At 42.3% G+C, this 15,053-nt stretch overlaps 2 protein-coding genes across 3 annotated transcripts in view; one reads left to right on the top strand and one right to left on the bottom strand.

Annotated features, from left to right (window-relative positions):
- Positions 1 to 5,363, bottom strand: part of LOC311057684 (butyrophilin-like protein 10) — a 30,404-nt gene extending 25,041 nt beyond the window's left edge. For both annotated transcript variants that reach the window (XM_084074710.1, XM_084074711.1), the window contains exon 1: positions 5,231 to 5,363. In XM_084074710.1, coding sequence (XP_083930836.1) covers positions 5,231 to 5,336 — 106 coding nt within the window. In that variant the 5' untranslated portion in view covers positions 5,337 to 5,363. The remainder of the gene's footprint in view (positions 1 to 5,230) is intronic.
- Positions 5,364 to 8,629: 3,266 nt separating this feature from the next.
- Positions 8,630 to 15,053, top strand: part of LOC311057688 (trafficking protein particle complex subunit 14-like) — a 33,259-nt gene continuing 26,835 nt past the window's right edge. The window contains exons 1-5 of the mRNA XM_084074717.1: positions 8,630 to 9,017; positions 11,344 to 11,623; positions 11,948 to 12,038; positions 12,209 to 12,304; positions 13,863 to 13,992. Of these exons, the coding sequence (XP_083930843.1) occupies positions 8,801 to 9,017; positions 11,344 to 11,623; positions 11,948 to 12,038; positions 12,209 to 12,304; positions 13,863 to 13,992 (814 nt within the window). The 5' untranslated portion in view covers positions 8,630 to 8,800. The remainder of the gene's footprint in view (positions 9,018 to 11,343; positions 11,624 to 11,947; positions 12,039 to 12,208; positions 12,305 to 13,862; positions 13,993 to 15,053) is intronic.

Raw genomic sequence — 15,053 nt, 5'->3', positions numbered from 1 at the left:
GATATCGTTTGGATAGAATTTAGTTGTTTAACTTCATATATGTGGTCAATTAATCATGACAGAGCCCATTTAAAAATATACATTTAGAGAACCGGCAGGGGCGGGGAGTGACACGCATGTATCCCAATAGACGGGTTTCCTGTTAGTAAACATGAGAGGATATGACCGCGCAGAGGAGGGGTAAGCCTATAGAGGGCGCCATTACCCGCAGCAGCTCTGGTCAAATGTCCATTCATAAAAGAAATGATCTTCACCGGGTTTAATGAAAATAGATTAAATTATGCAGTTTGTAATACCTTGTTTACTCAATAAAAATGATTTGTCGGAAGTTGGATCTGTTTGTATATAATAGCAGCATTATGCCTATTATGCCTATAATAGCAGAATTATGGCTATCTAACTCCCGAACACAACAACAGAGTGAACGGCGCAACAATTTGTTTCCCCCGAGCATGCGCAGATTGCGCATTCTGCTCTGTGATGACGTCGCGCGGAAATCCGTCTATAAGGCAACCTATTTCGGGCATGGCCGTCCCAAAAGTCCCGTTGCGTCACATAGTCTGGAGGTCGTCAAAATGAACTGCTGATTGGCTGAAGGGGAAAAACGATCATTGGTTGAAGGGGTTGTCAGTCAACAGTATTACTCCCGCCCAACTCCAGCCCACAGCGAATATTGCAGAAAGGCGGTTCAGGCCAGACTCACTCCTGAAATCAAATGGAAATGAGATTTCCGGAGGGAGGGTTTACCAGGCTAGCCTATACAACCCTCGTAGACGTATTTACCATTCTGACGTCTTCAATCTACGAGAGTTGTAGGGTTCACGCCCCATGGAGACATGGACTTTCTGCACTATGCCCCGTAGACACTCCAAACATGTACAAATTGAAAATAAAGGTGCTTACCCCAAAGCCCCAAATGTTAACTGTCTCTACGCGGTAGTAGTTTAATGTAATCATCCATATCTTTCAATAAAGAAGTGTTTTAATGCCGTCTGTGGCCGAACGCCATTTTTTCACCCTTGTTTACGTCCTGTTTACATTTGTTGAAAGTCAGTTGTTGAAAGTCTGTTCTCGGAGGTGGGAAGCCTCTCAGCCCCCCACCTTCTCTGTAAAATACACTTTTTTGGGCAGAAAAGAAAACATTTTACCGGAAGGAAAACATTGTTTTGGTTGCTCCACTGCGCCCTCTACATATCTGGGGCCAGTTGCACCACCTCACACTAAGTTCAAACTTAGCCTAGTTATGCTTAAAGGACGACTTCACCACTTTTCAACCTATGTTCATATAATAGGTCCTCACTAATGTTCATGATAAAATGATACAATTTTTTCTACTTGGTCTCTGTCTCGTAGGAGGGCTGTGGACAGTCCAGAACCCCGTCTACCAGTGACATCATCGTTAGGCAGGATTTCCCCCCCCAAAAAGATTACAATTTTTTTATTCAGATTTTTATTAAGGCGAGAACAATGGGATCTATTATTGCATTGCAACTTTCCAGGAATACAAAGCCTGCCGTTTCTATTAGCTTGGATTCCCCATCGATGATGTCACTGGTAGACAGGTTTCTGAACTGTCTACAGCCCTCCTCTGAGACACAGACTGATTAGAAAAAAATCACACCCAGTGTGAAGTGGGCGGTGTGGTCACAGTGGTCATCACAGTGGGTGATTCACTTAAAAAAAAACATAAATGTGTTTTTTTAAGTGCACAGTCCTATTTATAGAACTGCACATGTGGCATGTGTTTCACTAGCCAATCACGGTCCTGAATAGAGTCAACTAGTGTACAATGGTGGCCAATCACGGTGCAGGGTTAGGGGGGTACAATGGTGGCCAATCACAGCGCAGGGTTGGGGGGGTGCAATGGGTGGGGGTCCAAACCTCACATATAGGGGCGGTTGCACCGCCCAAAGAATTGTATCATTTTATCATGAGCATTAGTGAGGACCTATTATATGAAGATATGTTGAAAAGTGGTGAAGTCGTCCTTTAAATGGCTTTTAAAAAAAACATTTAACCCATTTACAGTAGCCGGATTGCCGAGTGCCGCGCTATGAGCTTGTAGATTTGCTATTTTTAGTTTTTTATGTGAAAATTGGTGCAAATCTTTAAATATATATATAGGAGATTTTTTAAATATATATTCAAAGATTTGCACTCATTTTCACGATTTTTCAAAAAATAGCAGATCTACAAGCTCATAGCGCGGCACTCGGTGCCACGCTATGAGCTTGTATATCTGCTATTTTTGAATAGCCAAAGAAATCTAAAATGAGAGAGACACTTTCCCGGATTGAATGTGTTTAAGCTATAACTAGGCTAACCTATTTCGGGCATGGCCGTCCCAAAAGTCCCGTTGCGTCACACAGTCTGGAGGTCGTCAAAATGAACTGCTGATTGGCTGAAGGGGAAAAACGATCATTGGTTGAAGGGGTTGTCAGTCAACAGTATTACTCCCGCCCAACTCCAGCCCACAGCGAATATTGCAGAAAGGCGGTTCAGGCCAGACTCACTCCTGAAATCAAATGGAAATGAGATTTCCGGAGGGAGGGTTTACCAGGCTAGCCTATACAACCCTCGTAGACGTATTTACCATTCTGACGTCTTCAATCTACGAGAGTTGTAGGGTTCACGCCCCATGGAGACATGGACTTTCTGCACTATGCCCCGTAGACACTCCAAACATGTACAAATTGAAAATAAAGGTGCTTACCCCAAAGCCCCAAATGTTAACTGTCTCTACGCGGTAGTAGTTTAATGTAATCATCCATATCTTTCAATAAAGAAGTGTTTTAATGCCGTCTGTGGCCGAACGCCATTTTTTCACCCTTGTTTACTTCCTGTTTACATTTGTTGAAAGTCAAATGAGAGAGACACTTTCCCGGATTGAATGTGTTTAAGCTATAACTAGGCTAAGTTTGAACTTAGTGCGAGGTGGTGCAACTGGCCCTTGGTCCCTACTCACTTTCAAAACTGCCCTAAAGAATCACCTTCAGGAGGCTGCAATTCCAAATTGGCCCCTGTCAAAGTCTTAACCTACTTTTCTGGCCAAAAAGTGTATTTTACAGAGAAGGTGGGGGGGCTGAGAGACTTCCCACCTCCGAGAACAGACTTTTAACAACGCAAAAGAGCCTTTGTTTCGGTGAGTAGCAAAGTGGTTTTGTTTATTTTTACTTCAGTTGGAGCCCTCGCAGGGCAGTGTAATAGAGCGTCGCAGTTCCGCCACTTCCTGGTGCCGGAAGTAAATACTCGATGCATTTTTCCCATTGACTTTTCCAAAAATATTTATATCAATCAATTTAAGCCTAGAATCAAGCCATCCAGGATCCTGGTGAATCATGACCATAAAACCTTTTTTTCTGTGATTTTTTTAATATTATAATATTTTATATTTAACGATATGATATACTATATTTAATAAATACCCTTTGTTTTGCCGTTTTCAAAAAAGTTTTTTCACAGAATCAAACGTTTTATGGTCATGATTCACCAGGATCCTGGATAGCTTGCCTTGATTCTAGGCTTAAATTAATTTATATAAATATCTTTGTAAAAGTCAATGGGAAAAATGCATTGAGTATTTTCTTCCGGCACCAGGAAGTGGGCGGGAACTGCGACGCTCTATAGGCTCTATAGACCCCTTAACAGACGACGTCAACGCGCGCAACGAAACCCATTATATCAGGTCTCGTTAGGACGCGTCTCACTAGCCAACACACACAAGAGGGGGTTGGGGTGTGCTGAAAGCAGTGCACCCCGAAACAGGTTGGGAATTGATTGCGTGAAACAATCACCTGTGCGTCCAGGCTCAATGTTAGTAAACAAATAATTGGTCTATATGCACAGCAGCCATATTATCACTTCTTTCACAGGTGTTACCAATGATACTGGGCTCTGTTCCATTTAGTGTAGCACAGTGGTTTCCACGACCCCCATAAGTCTGAGAGTGTACAAATGGAACCAAATGCACTCTCAGAGTTACACACCCGTAAGGGGCCATTTGGAAGCCCATGAGGGTCCCTGGACCCCAACTGTAGACCCACTGGTGTAACAGAGTGTTTCCAGTGAGCCAACATGCACAATATCAGCACCCTGACTGACTCTGTTTGACCAGAATGGAACAGAGCCTTCATTAGTATAATTGGTAACACCTGTGAATGTCTTAATAATATGGCTGCTGTGAATAGAGCCTATTCCTTGTCTATGAGTAGCTCCGACGGAACCTCTCCCTCCGCTGTGTAGCTCCGAGATGAGGTTCCTCCATAATATTTTGTATTAGAAGATGCAATTCAACATTTGACCAGTAGGGGAATCAGTAATGTTATCTCTACGGGCGCAGCTCTTGCGCAATGTCTTAAAAAACATGTAACCGGTTGAGGACCGAGGCAAATTGAATAGTTTGTTCAACTCGTTGGATAGCTTTTATGGTGCGCTAGAACTTAAAACATCTGAGAGAATGGCGGGAAAGCTTTATTTTTTGAATACGATGTGCAGAAAGGGGTAAGAAACATGTAAAGTGCAAAATGTGCGACAATGTCCTGCTCAAACGGCAGAGGGAAACGAGGAACCTCATCTCGGAGCTATACAGCGGAGGGAGAGGTTCCGTAGTAGGGGCTATGGAATTCCTTGTCTTAAGTACTGTACGTACTTAAGTACAATTTTGAGGTATTTGTACTTTACTTGAGTATTTACAATTTCCAATACTTTTACTTCTACTCCACTACATCTCAGAGGCAAATATTGTACTTTTACTCCACTACAATTATTTGAAAACTTGAGTTACTATAGTTACTTTTCAGATATACATTTTTATATTATAAAACATACATTAACCACTTCAGCCCTATTTTATACCGAGGCCATTTGAAAATAGCCAATCTACAAGCTCACATTTTCAAATAGGTTTGTACTTTTACTTTTGGTACTTTAAGTATATTTTGATACCAATACTTTTGTACTTTTACTCAAGTAAATTTTGAATTCCGGACTTTTGCTTGTAACAGTACCTTACTTACGATACTAATAAAACCGGGTTACATACGTAACCTAGGGATTTCTACATTGCAGTATTGATACTTTTACTTAAGTAAAACATTTGAGTACTTTTCCCACTAACTGCCAGGGCTACCTTTGCCTTCCCTCCGTCGGTTACAGTTGTTAAACCAAATAACTTGTAATGTGAAAAAACAAAGAAAAAACATGCAAAATAACTTGTATAAGTAACGTTTACCTGAGCAGCTGCTCCTTATCATTAGCAAGAAAATGTAGGAGTAATTAATCCACTTCATGATGCTTTTTACACACATGTTTATAAACATACATTTAATGCAAAACATTCCAGCATTGTCGCTGCTTGGAAGCGTGCAGCTTAGCCTCAGTGTTGCCATGTATTGTGAGAGAAATAAGCAGCCAGGCCTAGGAAAACAAGCCCCAAAGAAGCAACTATTAAAGGACACGTGAGCACTTTGAACTCAGTGGTGGGAAAAGTACTGAAATGTTTCACTTAAGTAAAAGTAACAATACTGCAATGTAGAAGTACTCTTTCAATAATTGTTGTGGAGTAAAAGTACAATATTTGCCTCTGAGATATAGTGGAGTAGAAGTAAAAGTATAGACAATTGGAAATACTCCAGCAAAGTAAAAGTACCTCACAATTGTACTTTAGTACAGTACTTGAGTAAATTTACTTAGTTACTTACACCACTGGTTAAACCTATATGCATCGGCTATTTTCAAAACCTCTTGCAATAAATTGTGAAATACTTGGAATATTTTTGAAACATTCTAACAACACAAATGGAAGCCCAAAGTCGCTTAGAAAAAGCCGACATGGCAACACTGTTTATCGTTCAAGTTTCTATCAAAGAGTTTGGAAGACAAGATGCGACCAGTGTTGCCAGGTCTGCTTAATGTGCTTATTATAAGCAACTTCGGGCTTGTACATTTCTTGATAACACCCAAAACAAAATAATAAAACGTCAGTCCTGTGCAAACTAACTCATGTATTTACTAATGCCTGTAGCTTATGCTCTGTGTTGAACGACCAAAAAAATAATTAGAAAATGCCAGATGCGACACTCCTCTCGTTGCTCTCGCCATCTTGGAGTGAAACAAACAAACAAACACACTTCCAGATGGTTTCGCTTTCGCTGAACTCAACACAACGTTGAATGTGAGGGTAGAGCTCCATCTAGTGGTAGAGCAGAGGTAGCCTACACCAGTGGTTCTCAAACTTTTTCTTGTCAAGGACCGCCAAATGGACACTTATTAGCCCGCGGACCCCCATTTGAAAAGATACATTTTAAGGACCCCCAGTTTGACATGCATTAGGGCTACGGACCCCCATTTAATGACATTTCTATTTCTAGGACCCCAATTCATATTGTAAAATCAATGTTAATTTAACTCTGAGAGTGTACAAACATTTGTACACTCTCAGATTTACAGACCCATAAGGGTCCATTTGGTTCCTATCCATCATTTAGCTGGGGACCCTCTGGAACCGCCTCAAGTACCCCTGGGGGTCCCCGTACCCCACTTTGAGAACCAATGGCCTACTACACAGTTTAGACCAGGGGTCTTCAACAGGGACCCCGGGACCCAGGGGGTCCTCAGAGCTACTATAGGGGGTCCGCCAAATCTTTGTGTGTTAGGATTTAGCTTTTTTTTTTACATTAACCACTTGAACCAGAATTCCCTTTCTGAGGGGAACATTAGCCAAAAATAGCAGATCTACAAGCTCTCAACGCCTGGCGCTGCTCCATCTCTCTCTCAGATGGGTCCTTGGCCTGAAAACGTTGAAGACCCCTGGTTTAGACCAGTGCTTGACAAACAAGGGCCCTCAACATTTATATGTTTTTATATAAAATCATAACGTATTTATATAAATGCATATTTTTTTTTTTTAACATCATATGTATTTATATAAATTAATATGTTTTTATATAAAATCATATGTTTATATACATTCATGTATTTACATAAATTAATATGTATTTATATAATACATAGGCCTATAGACACATTGTTTGTTTTATATTTAACTGTGGTATTTAGGCTGTTGTTACATTTCTGGACCAATGAAATGGGCTTCCATAACATTCATCAAATCCTGCATCATAGATAAAATAAACCAGCATTTAAACACGTTTGGATTCTGCTGCGTAGCTAATCACGTGACCTGCCTGCCTGGTGCTCTCTCTCTCTCTCTCTCTCTCTCTCTCTCTCTCTCTCTCTCTCTCTCTCTCTCTCTCTCTCTCTCTCTCTCTCTCTCTCTCTCTCTCTTTCGCTATCTCAGTGTTGCCAAGTCTGCTTTATTATAAGCGACTTTGGGCTTATTTTTCTGTAAAGTTGCTTGTAAATATTGGTAGGCTAGTTGCGGTTTGCGCTTTTTGGGGATTCTTCCTAAAACAACCATGTTCATTTCAAGGACCCCCAAATGTATATGTATTTGTCTGTGGACTGAGAATATCGCATATCGCAACAGCAGATCTACTTGTAGAGCTTGTAGAGCATGTAGAGCATGTAGAGCATTTAGAGCTTGTCAGGCGGCATTGGCTCAGGGGTGGAGTGGCTGGGCAGAGTGAACTGGAAACCGCAAGGTTCCCAGTTCGATCCCAGGCTGGGGCGCTCCCCTAGAGTTAGTGTCGAAGTAATCTCTCAAGAACAGATTCCGACCTGCGGTGGAATCTGTCGGAGCGGTTCGTCCTAACCAGTGCGCATTAGCTACAAGTGGGCGTGCCTTCAGATCAGGAAGTGGGCCGCGCTTTACCCAATCAAATGTAGTGGGCGGGATTCACGTGTCCATCCACCATGATCCACCCTCCCCCCCTCGAAACTAGCCGAAACTAATTTAACAATAGCGTCCTCGGAGCGGACAAAACCACGGAAAGATATTCACATTTTAAATTACTCTTTCATCATAGAAACAAGTGGGCTTATAACCAAAACCATCCATGTTCTCTGGGAGAAGTGGTGTTAGTGTTCCGTGTAGAAATATTGTTAGTGGGAATGAAAACATGGTCGCACCAACCGGAAGTGATGCGCTATAGGCAGACACGAAACCGGTGTTTCCCTGCGCTCTAGTCTAACATTATACTCCTGCCAGACTCCACAGAATATCAGAAAAGCAGAGGTCGCTGTTTTTCATTTTCTGTGGGGTCTGGCTACGCGAGACTAGTGTCGAAGTGTCCTGACTCCTTGAGCAAGACGCTGAACCCCTAATTGCTCTGAGCAGGTTGGTGCCTTGCATGGTTTCCTCTGCCTTCGGTGTATGAATGTGTGTGTGAATGGGTGAATGGCACAATCAATGTAAAGCGCTTTGGATAAAAGCGCTATATAAATGCACCATTTGTACATTTTAAAGTATGTGGCCAAGTTGCTTCTTCTGGGCTTGTCTTCATAGACCTGGTTGCTTATTTCTCTCACAAAATCTGGCAACACCACTGTTCTCTGTCAGAGATCTCTCTCTCTCTCTCTCTCTCTCTCTCTCTCTCTCTGCGGCGGCCAATCAGAGGCGCCCAGGAGGAGAGAGAGAGAGAGAGAGAGAGAGAGAGAGAGAGAGAGAGAGAGAGAGAGAGCGATAGAGAGATGCGGTGATGATGATCAATAACAGGCTAAAGAACCGACATGTATTATTACAATAATAAATAAATAACCTACAATAGACGGACCAGATGGGAGAGAGAAACCAGCACAACATGAACGATCAAGCCATTTAAACACCATTTGATTGTATATTGGGGTTATTTATTTTTTTAAAGGAAGAGTTACCATTGATTGATTGAGGATCAGCTATAGGATGGTGGTGGGACACATGATGGAGGCCCAGTGCGAGTACCTGATGTACTTCCCGGCGGTGCCCATCCAGGACCTGTCGGACCCGGCCCGCTACCGCAGCCTGCCCCGCCGGAGCCACCTCTACCTGGGCGAGACCGTCCGGTTCCTGCTGGTGCTCCGCTGCAGGGAGCCGCCCGGAGCTGGGGCTGGAGGAGGGGGGTCTGGGGCTGGGGCTGGGGCTGGAGCTGGGGTTGGAGCTGGAGCTGGAGGGGGGGCAAGCACTAGCAGCACCGGCGGGACCCCATCACCGTCGTCCGCTACCGGTACTGACCCGAACCGAGGTATGACAGACCACCACCCATGGTGGAAAAAGTAATACTTTTTTTTTTTTTTTTTACATAACAGTGATCAATATTTCAAGTAGAAATGCTCTGTTACAAGTTAAACCTCTGGTAATCAAAATTTACTTGAGTAAAGGTACAAAAGTATTGGTATCAAAATATACTTAAGGTGCAAAAGTAAAAGTACTCATTATGCAGAATGTCCCATGTCACAAATGTTCAAATGAAAAAAAAAACGTATAAGAATGTTTTGAAAATAGCAGATCTACAAGCTCACAATGCGATGCATTGTAAGCTTGTAGATCGGCTATTTACAAATGGGCGAAATGTAGCCTATATACTGCTGAAGTGGGTAATGTATGTTTTGTAATAATAATCAAACTAGAAACTAAAGTTTTAATCTAAAGTTATCGTCAATAATAATGACGATGATGATAATTATTATTATAGAGGGACTTATGTGAAATATTGCTTATTTTAAGTGAAGAATAAACATGTCTAATAACATTCACACACATCTAGCCTACTGTAGGGTATTTGTAAAAAACGTTATGAAATGTATTTGAAATATTATAGTCCCAAATTATATAGATACGTATATAGCATAGCTGTGTGGATGCAAAAATAGCAGATCTACAAGCTCACAACGCGTCACGTCCGCAGCACGTTATTTAGCACTGCTATTTCCAAAATAGACACATTTCAAAATCTTTGAAATTTGTGAAGGGAAGAAAAGCTCTATACAAGCTGAATCTATATAAAAATAAATCTATGACAGTCTTGATCCAATAATTCATAATGCATTATAGCTAGATTATTGTATTAGTAGGCTATTATGGGGATCACGTTAGGACACGAACCGAGGTGAAGCCAGAACCAAACACACTAAGAGAACCACCATGTTCATATGATGCACACATTCAACCTTAGCCTATTAGCCTGCAGATCAAATAAATACTGAAATAATTGCTTATTTTGCTCGGAGAACACGCTTATGAAATGTACGTGAAATAGTATAGGCCCAGCAGGCTATAGGCTATACGGTTTCTGTCTTGTGTGCACTCGCACACACGCACGTAAATAGCAGAGACAGAAATATGACAGAAACAACGAGAAAACCATAGTTATGATGATGTATGATTCAGTAACTCTATCAGTAGAGGATCCATTTATGACATATAGGTGCCATAAATTGATCCTCTATTGATAGAGTTACTGAATATAAGTATCTTGGTATTTGGGTAGATGAAGAAGTTACATTTAAATATCACATTAATGATCTTACCACCAAACTACGACAAAAAATAGGATTTCTATACAGAAACAAAGCCAACCTTCCGATGATCTGTAGTAAAGGGATGCCGAAGCAGTTTTCATGTCAGTTTTGGACTATGGGGATGTAATAAATAGAAGTGCTGCCCCTACTACTCTTTTACCCCCGCACACAGTCTTTCACTCAGCACTTAGATTTATCACTGGAGAAAGCTACAGCACTCACCATTGTATCCTCTACGACAGAGTAGGTTGGTCTTCCCTCTCCGAGAGGAGAACTAGACACTGGTACCAGTTTATTTTTAAGGCTATTGATGGGAAGGTACCGCCATATATTACATTGTTATTAGATTGGAAAAAAAGCACTCGCCAGACCCGCTCAAGCGACTGGCTTACACTCGAGGTTCCATCTGTGCAGTCTGAACTTGGGAAAACTGCTTTCTGCTTTGATGCTCCTATTTCATGGAATACCTTACAACTCGAGCTAACAATGAACACCCAAGTTTCCTATGGACAATTTAATAACTTACTTTTAAATCTCCCTACCTCAATATGTAATTGTTTTTAATTTACACATTTTCTGTTAGGTCTTATCTTGGTGTTTCTGTGTTTTATATGTTGTATTGTTGAATTGTAGAATGTACAGTTGATTTATCTTGTGAGTGTAATCTTGTTCTGTAATCTCGACAGCATTGCAAATGAGGGAGAACCTCAATGCTCTTTTCGAGAATAAATAAAGGTTTCAATCAATCAATCAGGGAAATACGTAGGAGACACAAAAGAGACTCTTTGTGTGTCCTACCGGAACCGCTGCCGGTCATCAAATTATTGGCAAGTCATTTTGGGGGTGAACTATCCCTTTAAGACTGTATGATAGATGCCTAGATCGAAATTTGTAAATTGCTACATGCACCCGATCACATAACAGCGTTACACTGTGCTGTGCCTCCAGGCGGGTTCGGCACGGAGTCGGCCAGCAGTCGTGCGTGGAGGGACCTGGCGGGCTCGCTGTGCGCCGTGGCCAGCGTCAGCCCCGGGGAGAGCAACCACCACAGGCACCACCGGCAGCACCAGCACCACCAGCATCTCCACGACTACAATCTCCACGACTACCATCACCACGACTACCAGAGCAGCGGCGACGACGAGGGCCAGGAGGAAGAGGTGGAGGAGGATTACATCGCCGCGGCCGAAGCCGCCATCGCCGCCATAGGAAACCGACTGGACCCCAGGTAAACCGTAAACGAGCAGATCTACAAGCTCACGAAAAGGGACAACATGTTGTGAGCTTGTGTAGATCTGTTGTTATCCTTCGCTTCCATCGGGAACGGATTGGTAACTGAGAAACGGCAGATCTATAAGCTCACACCGCGTCACGGTGCGGCATGTCATGAGCTCGTAGATCTGCTATTTTCCTTTGCTGCCATCGGAAAGAGAGGGGACCCCAGGTGGCTAAAATAGCAGATCTAAAGTTCACAACGAGCCAACATTGGGGACCCCAGGAAACTGAAATAACAGATTTACCACTCATCTCCTCTCCTCTCCTCTCCTCTCAGATGTCGTAGTTTCAGGGAGTGTAAGCCGCTCCTCATCCACAACAACACTGGAACAACTGGAAGAGAAATGTATAGATCTACAAATATACAGGTAAGTGTCTGTCTGTCTGTCTGTCTGTCTGTCTGTCTGTCTGTCTGTCTGTCTGTCTGTCTGTCTGTCTGTCTGTCTGTCTGTCTGTCTGTCTGACTGACTGACTGACTGACTGACTGACTGATTGATTGATTGATTGATTGATTGAATAAACCTGTCTCTCTCTCTAGTCTCCTCTAGATGAACCTGTCGTACTGTCTGATGAGGTCATCTTTCCTCTCACCGTCTCATTGGACAAACTGCCCGTCAACACGCTGAAAGTCAAGGTCTGTCCGTCTGTCTGCCTTTCTGTCTGTCTGTCTGTCTGTCTGTCTGCTTGCCTGCGTAGCTGCCTGCCTAAAATGAAACTTACCTGGAGTTAACAGAATAGCCTAAGTGGTAGGCAACAGGCAGCCCGTGGGCCAGAACTGGCCCGCCAGAGTTAATATCTGGCCCCGACAAGTAATTTTGTAAATAATTTACAATAGCTGACTGACAATCCAGGTAGGATATGGACAGCAATAGCTTTGAATTGATGAAATCAGGTATGATGAACAAATAGTTATATTTCCGTTCTTTGAATGTTATGTTTTCACTGTCAACTTTCCTCTTGAGACTTTTGGATGAAAATCTCCTCTCACGTTAAAAACTTAAAAAACACACCAAAGCTGTGTTTCACATGCCTTAAATGATACATTGTTTCTCTCCATTCTAAGAGACCTTGAACCATGAAAGAGCTCTTGTTCGAAAAGGAGTACTCTCTGTCTCCAGATAAAATGTTCACTAAATATCCTCTAAGTGAAACATTCAAGGATGACGCCTGCACAAAAAGGATTAGATAAGCATTTCTGTGTGCACCTGTAACATTTGATTCCACATGCTTTTTCTGTTATACCACATCTTTATGTAGTAACTTTTATAACAATACAGTTATTATTATTGTATATGTTTGTTTGTTGCAAGTTCCACGTCCTAAATTAGCCATTGATTGTGTTCTGGCCCACCATCTAATGTCTTTGAAAAGTTTTGGCCCAAGGCCAAACTTACTTGCCGACCACTGGCCTAAAGCGATCTTTTCTCCCTTAACATACAGCTCTTGTTTTGATGCTAATATTATAGATTGAAATGTTTTCTACTGCCATGTGGATTACCGTGTCTGCATCAGCTATGATGATATGATATCAATGAAGAGAAAAGGGCTGTGCTGCTGTTCATAAAAATGTCGGGCTCTCGGGCGGGGCCCAGTTAGTCACATATTTCTTTGGGCTTCAGGACGGGCTTGGGCCAAATGATTTTGTCGGGCTGGTCCGGGTCGGGTTCACATTTTTTTGGCCTTTTTTTGGCCTGGGCAGGGTTCCCCAATTACTTTACCCCAAGGGACAAATTATATCTCGGGTACCAAGCCGAGGGCCAGGGGCATTGTGCCCGCGCGCGAAGCCCGCCGGCGCCAACATTTTTTGTTTTTTATTCTTTTTTTTTCTCTAATCAAGCTAATTTGACACTGTGTTATTTTAGGCCTGGGATTCTTAAATCCTGTGTTGAGGGTGACACAAGGAAAAAATGCACTCTGGAAACAAAATAAGTCTGCTTGTAATACAGTAATACAGATTAACAGTTGTACACACTGAAAATCTAAATAAGTCCAGAATCAAAATAAAATAAAATAAATAAATAAATAAATAAAAATAAAAATATTTTTTTATTTTTTCTTCGATGTTTTAGTCAATGCCCTAGTGTGTGTGTGTGTGTGTGTGTGTGTGTGTGTGTGTGTGTGTGTGTGTGTGTGCGTGCGTGCGTGCGTGCGTGCGTGCGTGCGCGCGCGTGCGTGCGTGTGTGCGCGTGCAGGTGATGGTGACCGTGTGGAGGAGAGAGACGGACAGGTCAGAGGTCAAGGAGCATGGCTACCTGAACATCCTGCAGCAGAGAGACCCGTCGCACACCTTCACCCAAGACCTGAACACTTTCAAAGCCCAGGGTAGCACACACACACGCGCGCACGCACGCACGCACGCACATTTCAGATGACTAAAATGTAACTAAAACCAAATGGAATTTTATTTAAAAGACTGAAGCTACAGTGACTAAAGGGGCTCCCAGACCGCACCGAATCGGGGCCGAATCGGGGCCGAATCGGCGTCGAATCGGCGTCGGGAAGCGTCGTATATAGTCGGCCAGTCGGTTAGGGGTCCGTCGGGGGTCCGTCGGGACCTTTTCGGGCCGACCCAGGGCCGACCGGACATGTCCAGTCGGGCTAGCCAACGGGCTAGCCGACTGGCCGACCGGAGTAGCCATGTGGCATAGAAGTAGTGTCAACAACATGCAGCATGCTATCTATCAGTGTTGCCAGATTATGTGAGAGAAACAAGCGACCATGTCTATGAAAACCTACATTCACTGTTTCTCATTGTCGCTCCCAGAGAGAGAGATTGATTGATTTGACCTACTTTTGCGCTGTGGTGATCTAATTAATTGGGAGCAGGTGTGTAAGATTCCAATAGTATAAACATTTTAATTGGCTTTCATATACTCTTAATATTTTTTTTTTCAAATTAGATTTGGCCTTATAGATCGAAATGTGCTCAGTTTTGGCTATTTTCTGGGTGCTAATTTCAATAAATTAATTAATGTATTTAATTTTGATTATTCGAATAACCGTTTTCAAAAATGTTGTGTACACGTCAGCAGTGGTGTAAAAAGTACTCAAATGTTGAGTAAAAGTATCAATGCACGATTTTCCTGTCAATAAGTTATTTTTTTTAGACACCAGTCCCCTGTTCGTTTGTCAACAATGATCTAAATGGGAAGTTTATTTCAGCAGCTAGAATGTGACTGGCTGTCGGGTGGAAATCTTGTATGTTCCTTTTTTATTATTATTTAAAAACAATTTAAAATCGTGAAAATAGCCAATCTACAAGCTGTAATTATTAATAATTAAGAAATACTATATTTTAAAGAGTGAAAAATCAACTAAAGTCATTATTAGTGCAAGTTCAAAAATAGCAGATCTACAAGCTCAGAACTTGTGCATGGCAACAC

This window comes from Gymnoscopelus microlampas (assembly GCF_963454915.1).
Source record: "Gymnoscopelus microlampas genome assembly, chromosome: 12".
NCBI lineage: Eukaryota > Metazoa > Chordata > Actinopteri > Myctophiformes > Myctophidae > Gymnoscopelus > Gymnoscopelus microlampas.
The sequence above is the reverse complement of the archived record's forward strand: the minus strand, read 5'-3'. Positions and strand labels throughout refer to the sequence as shown.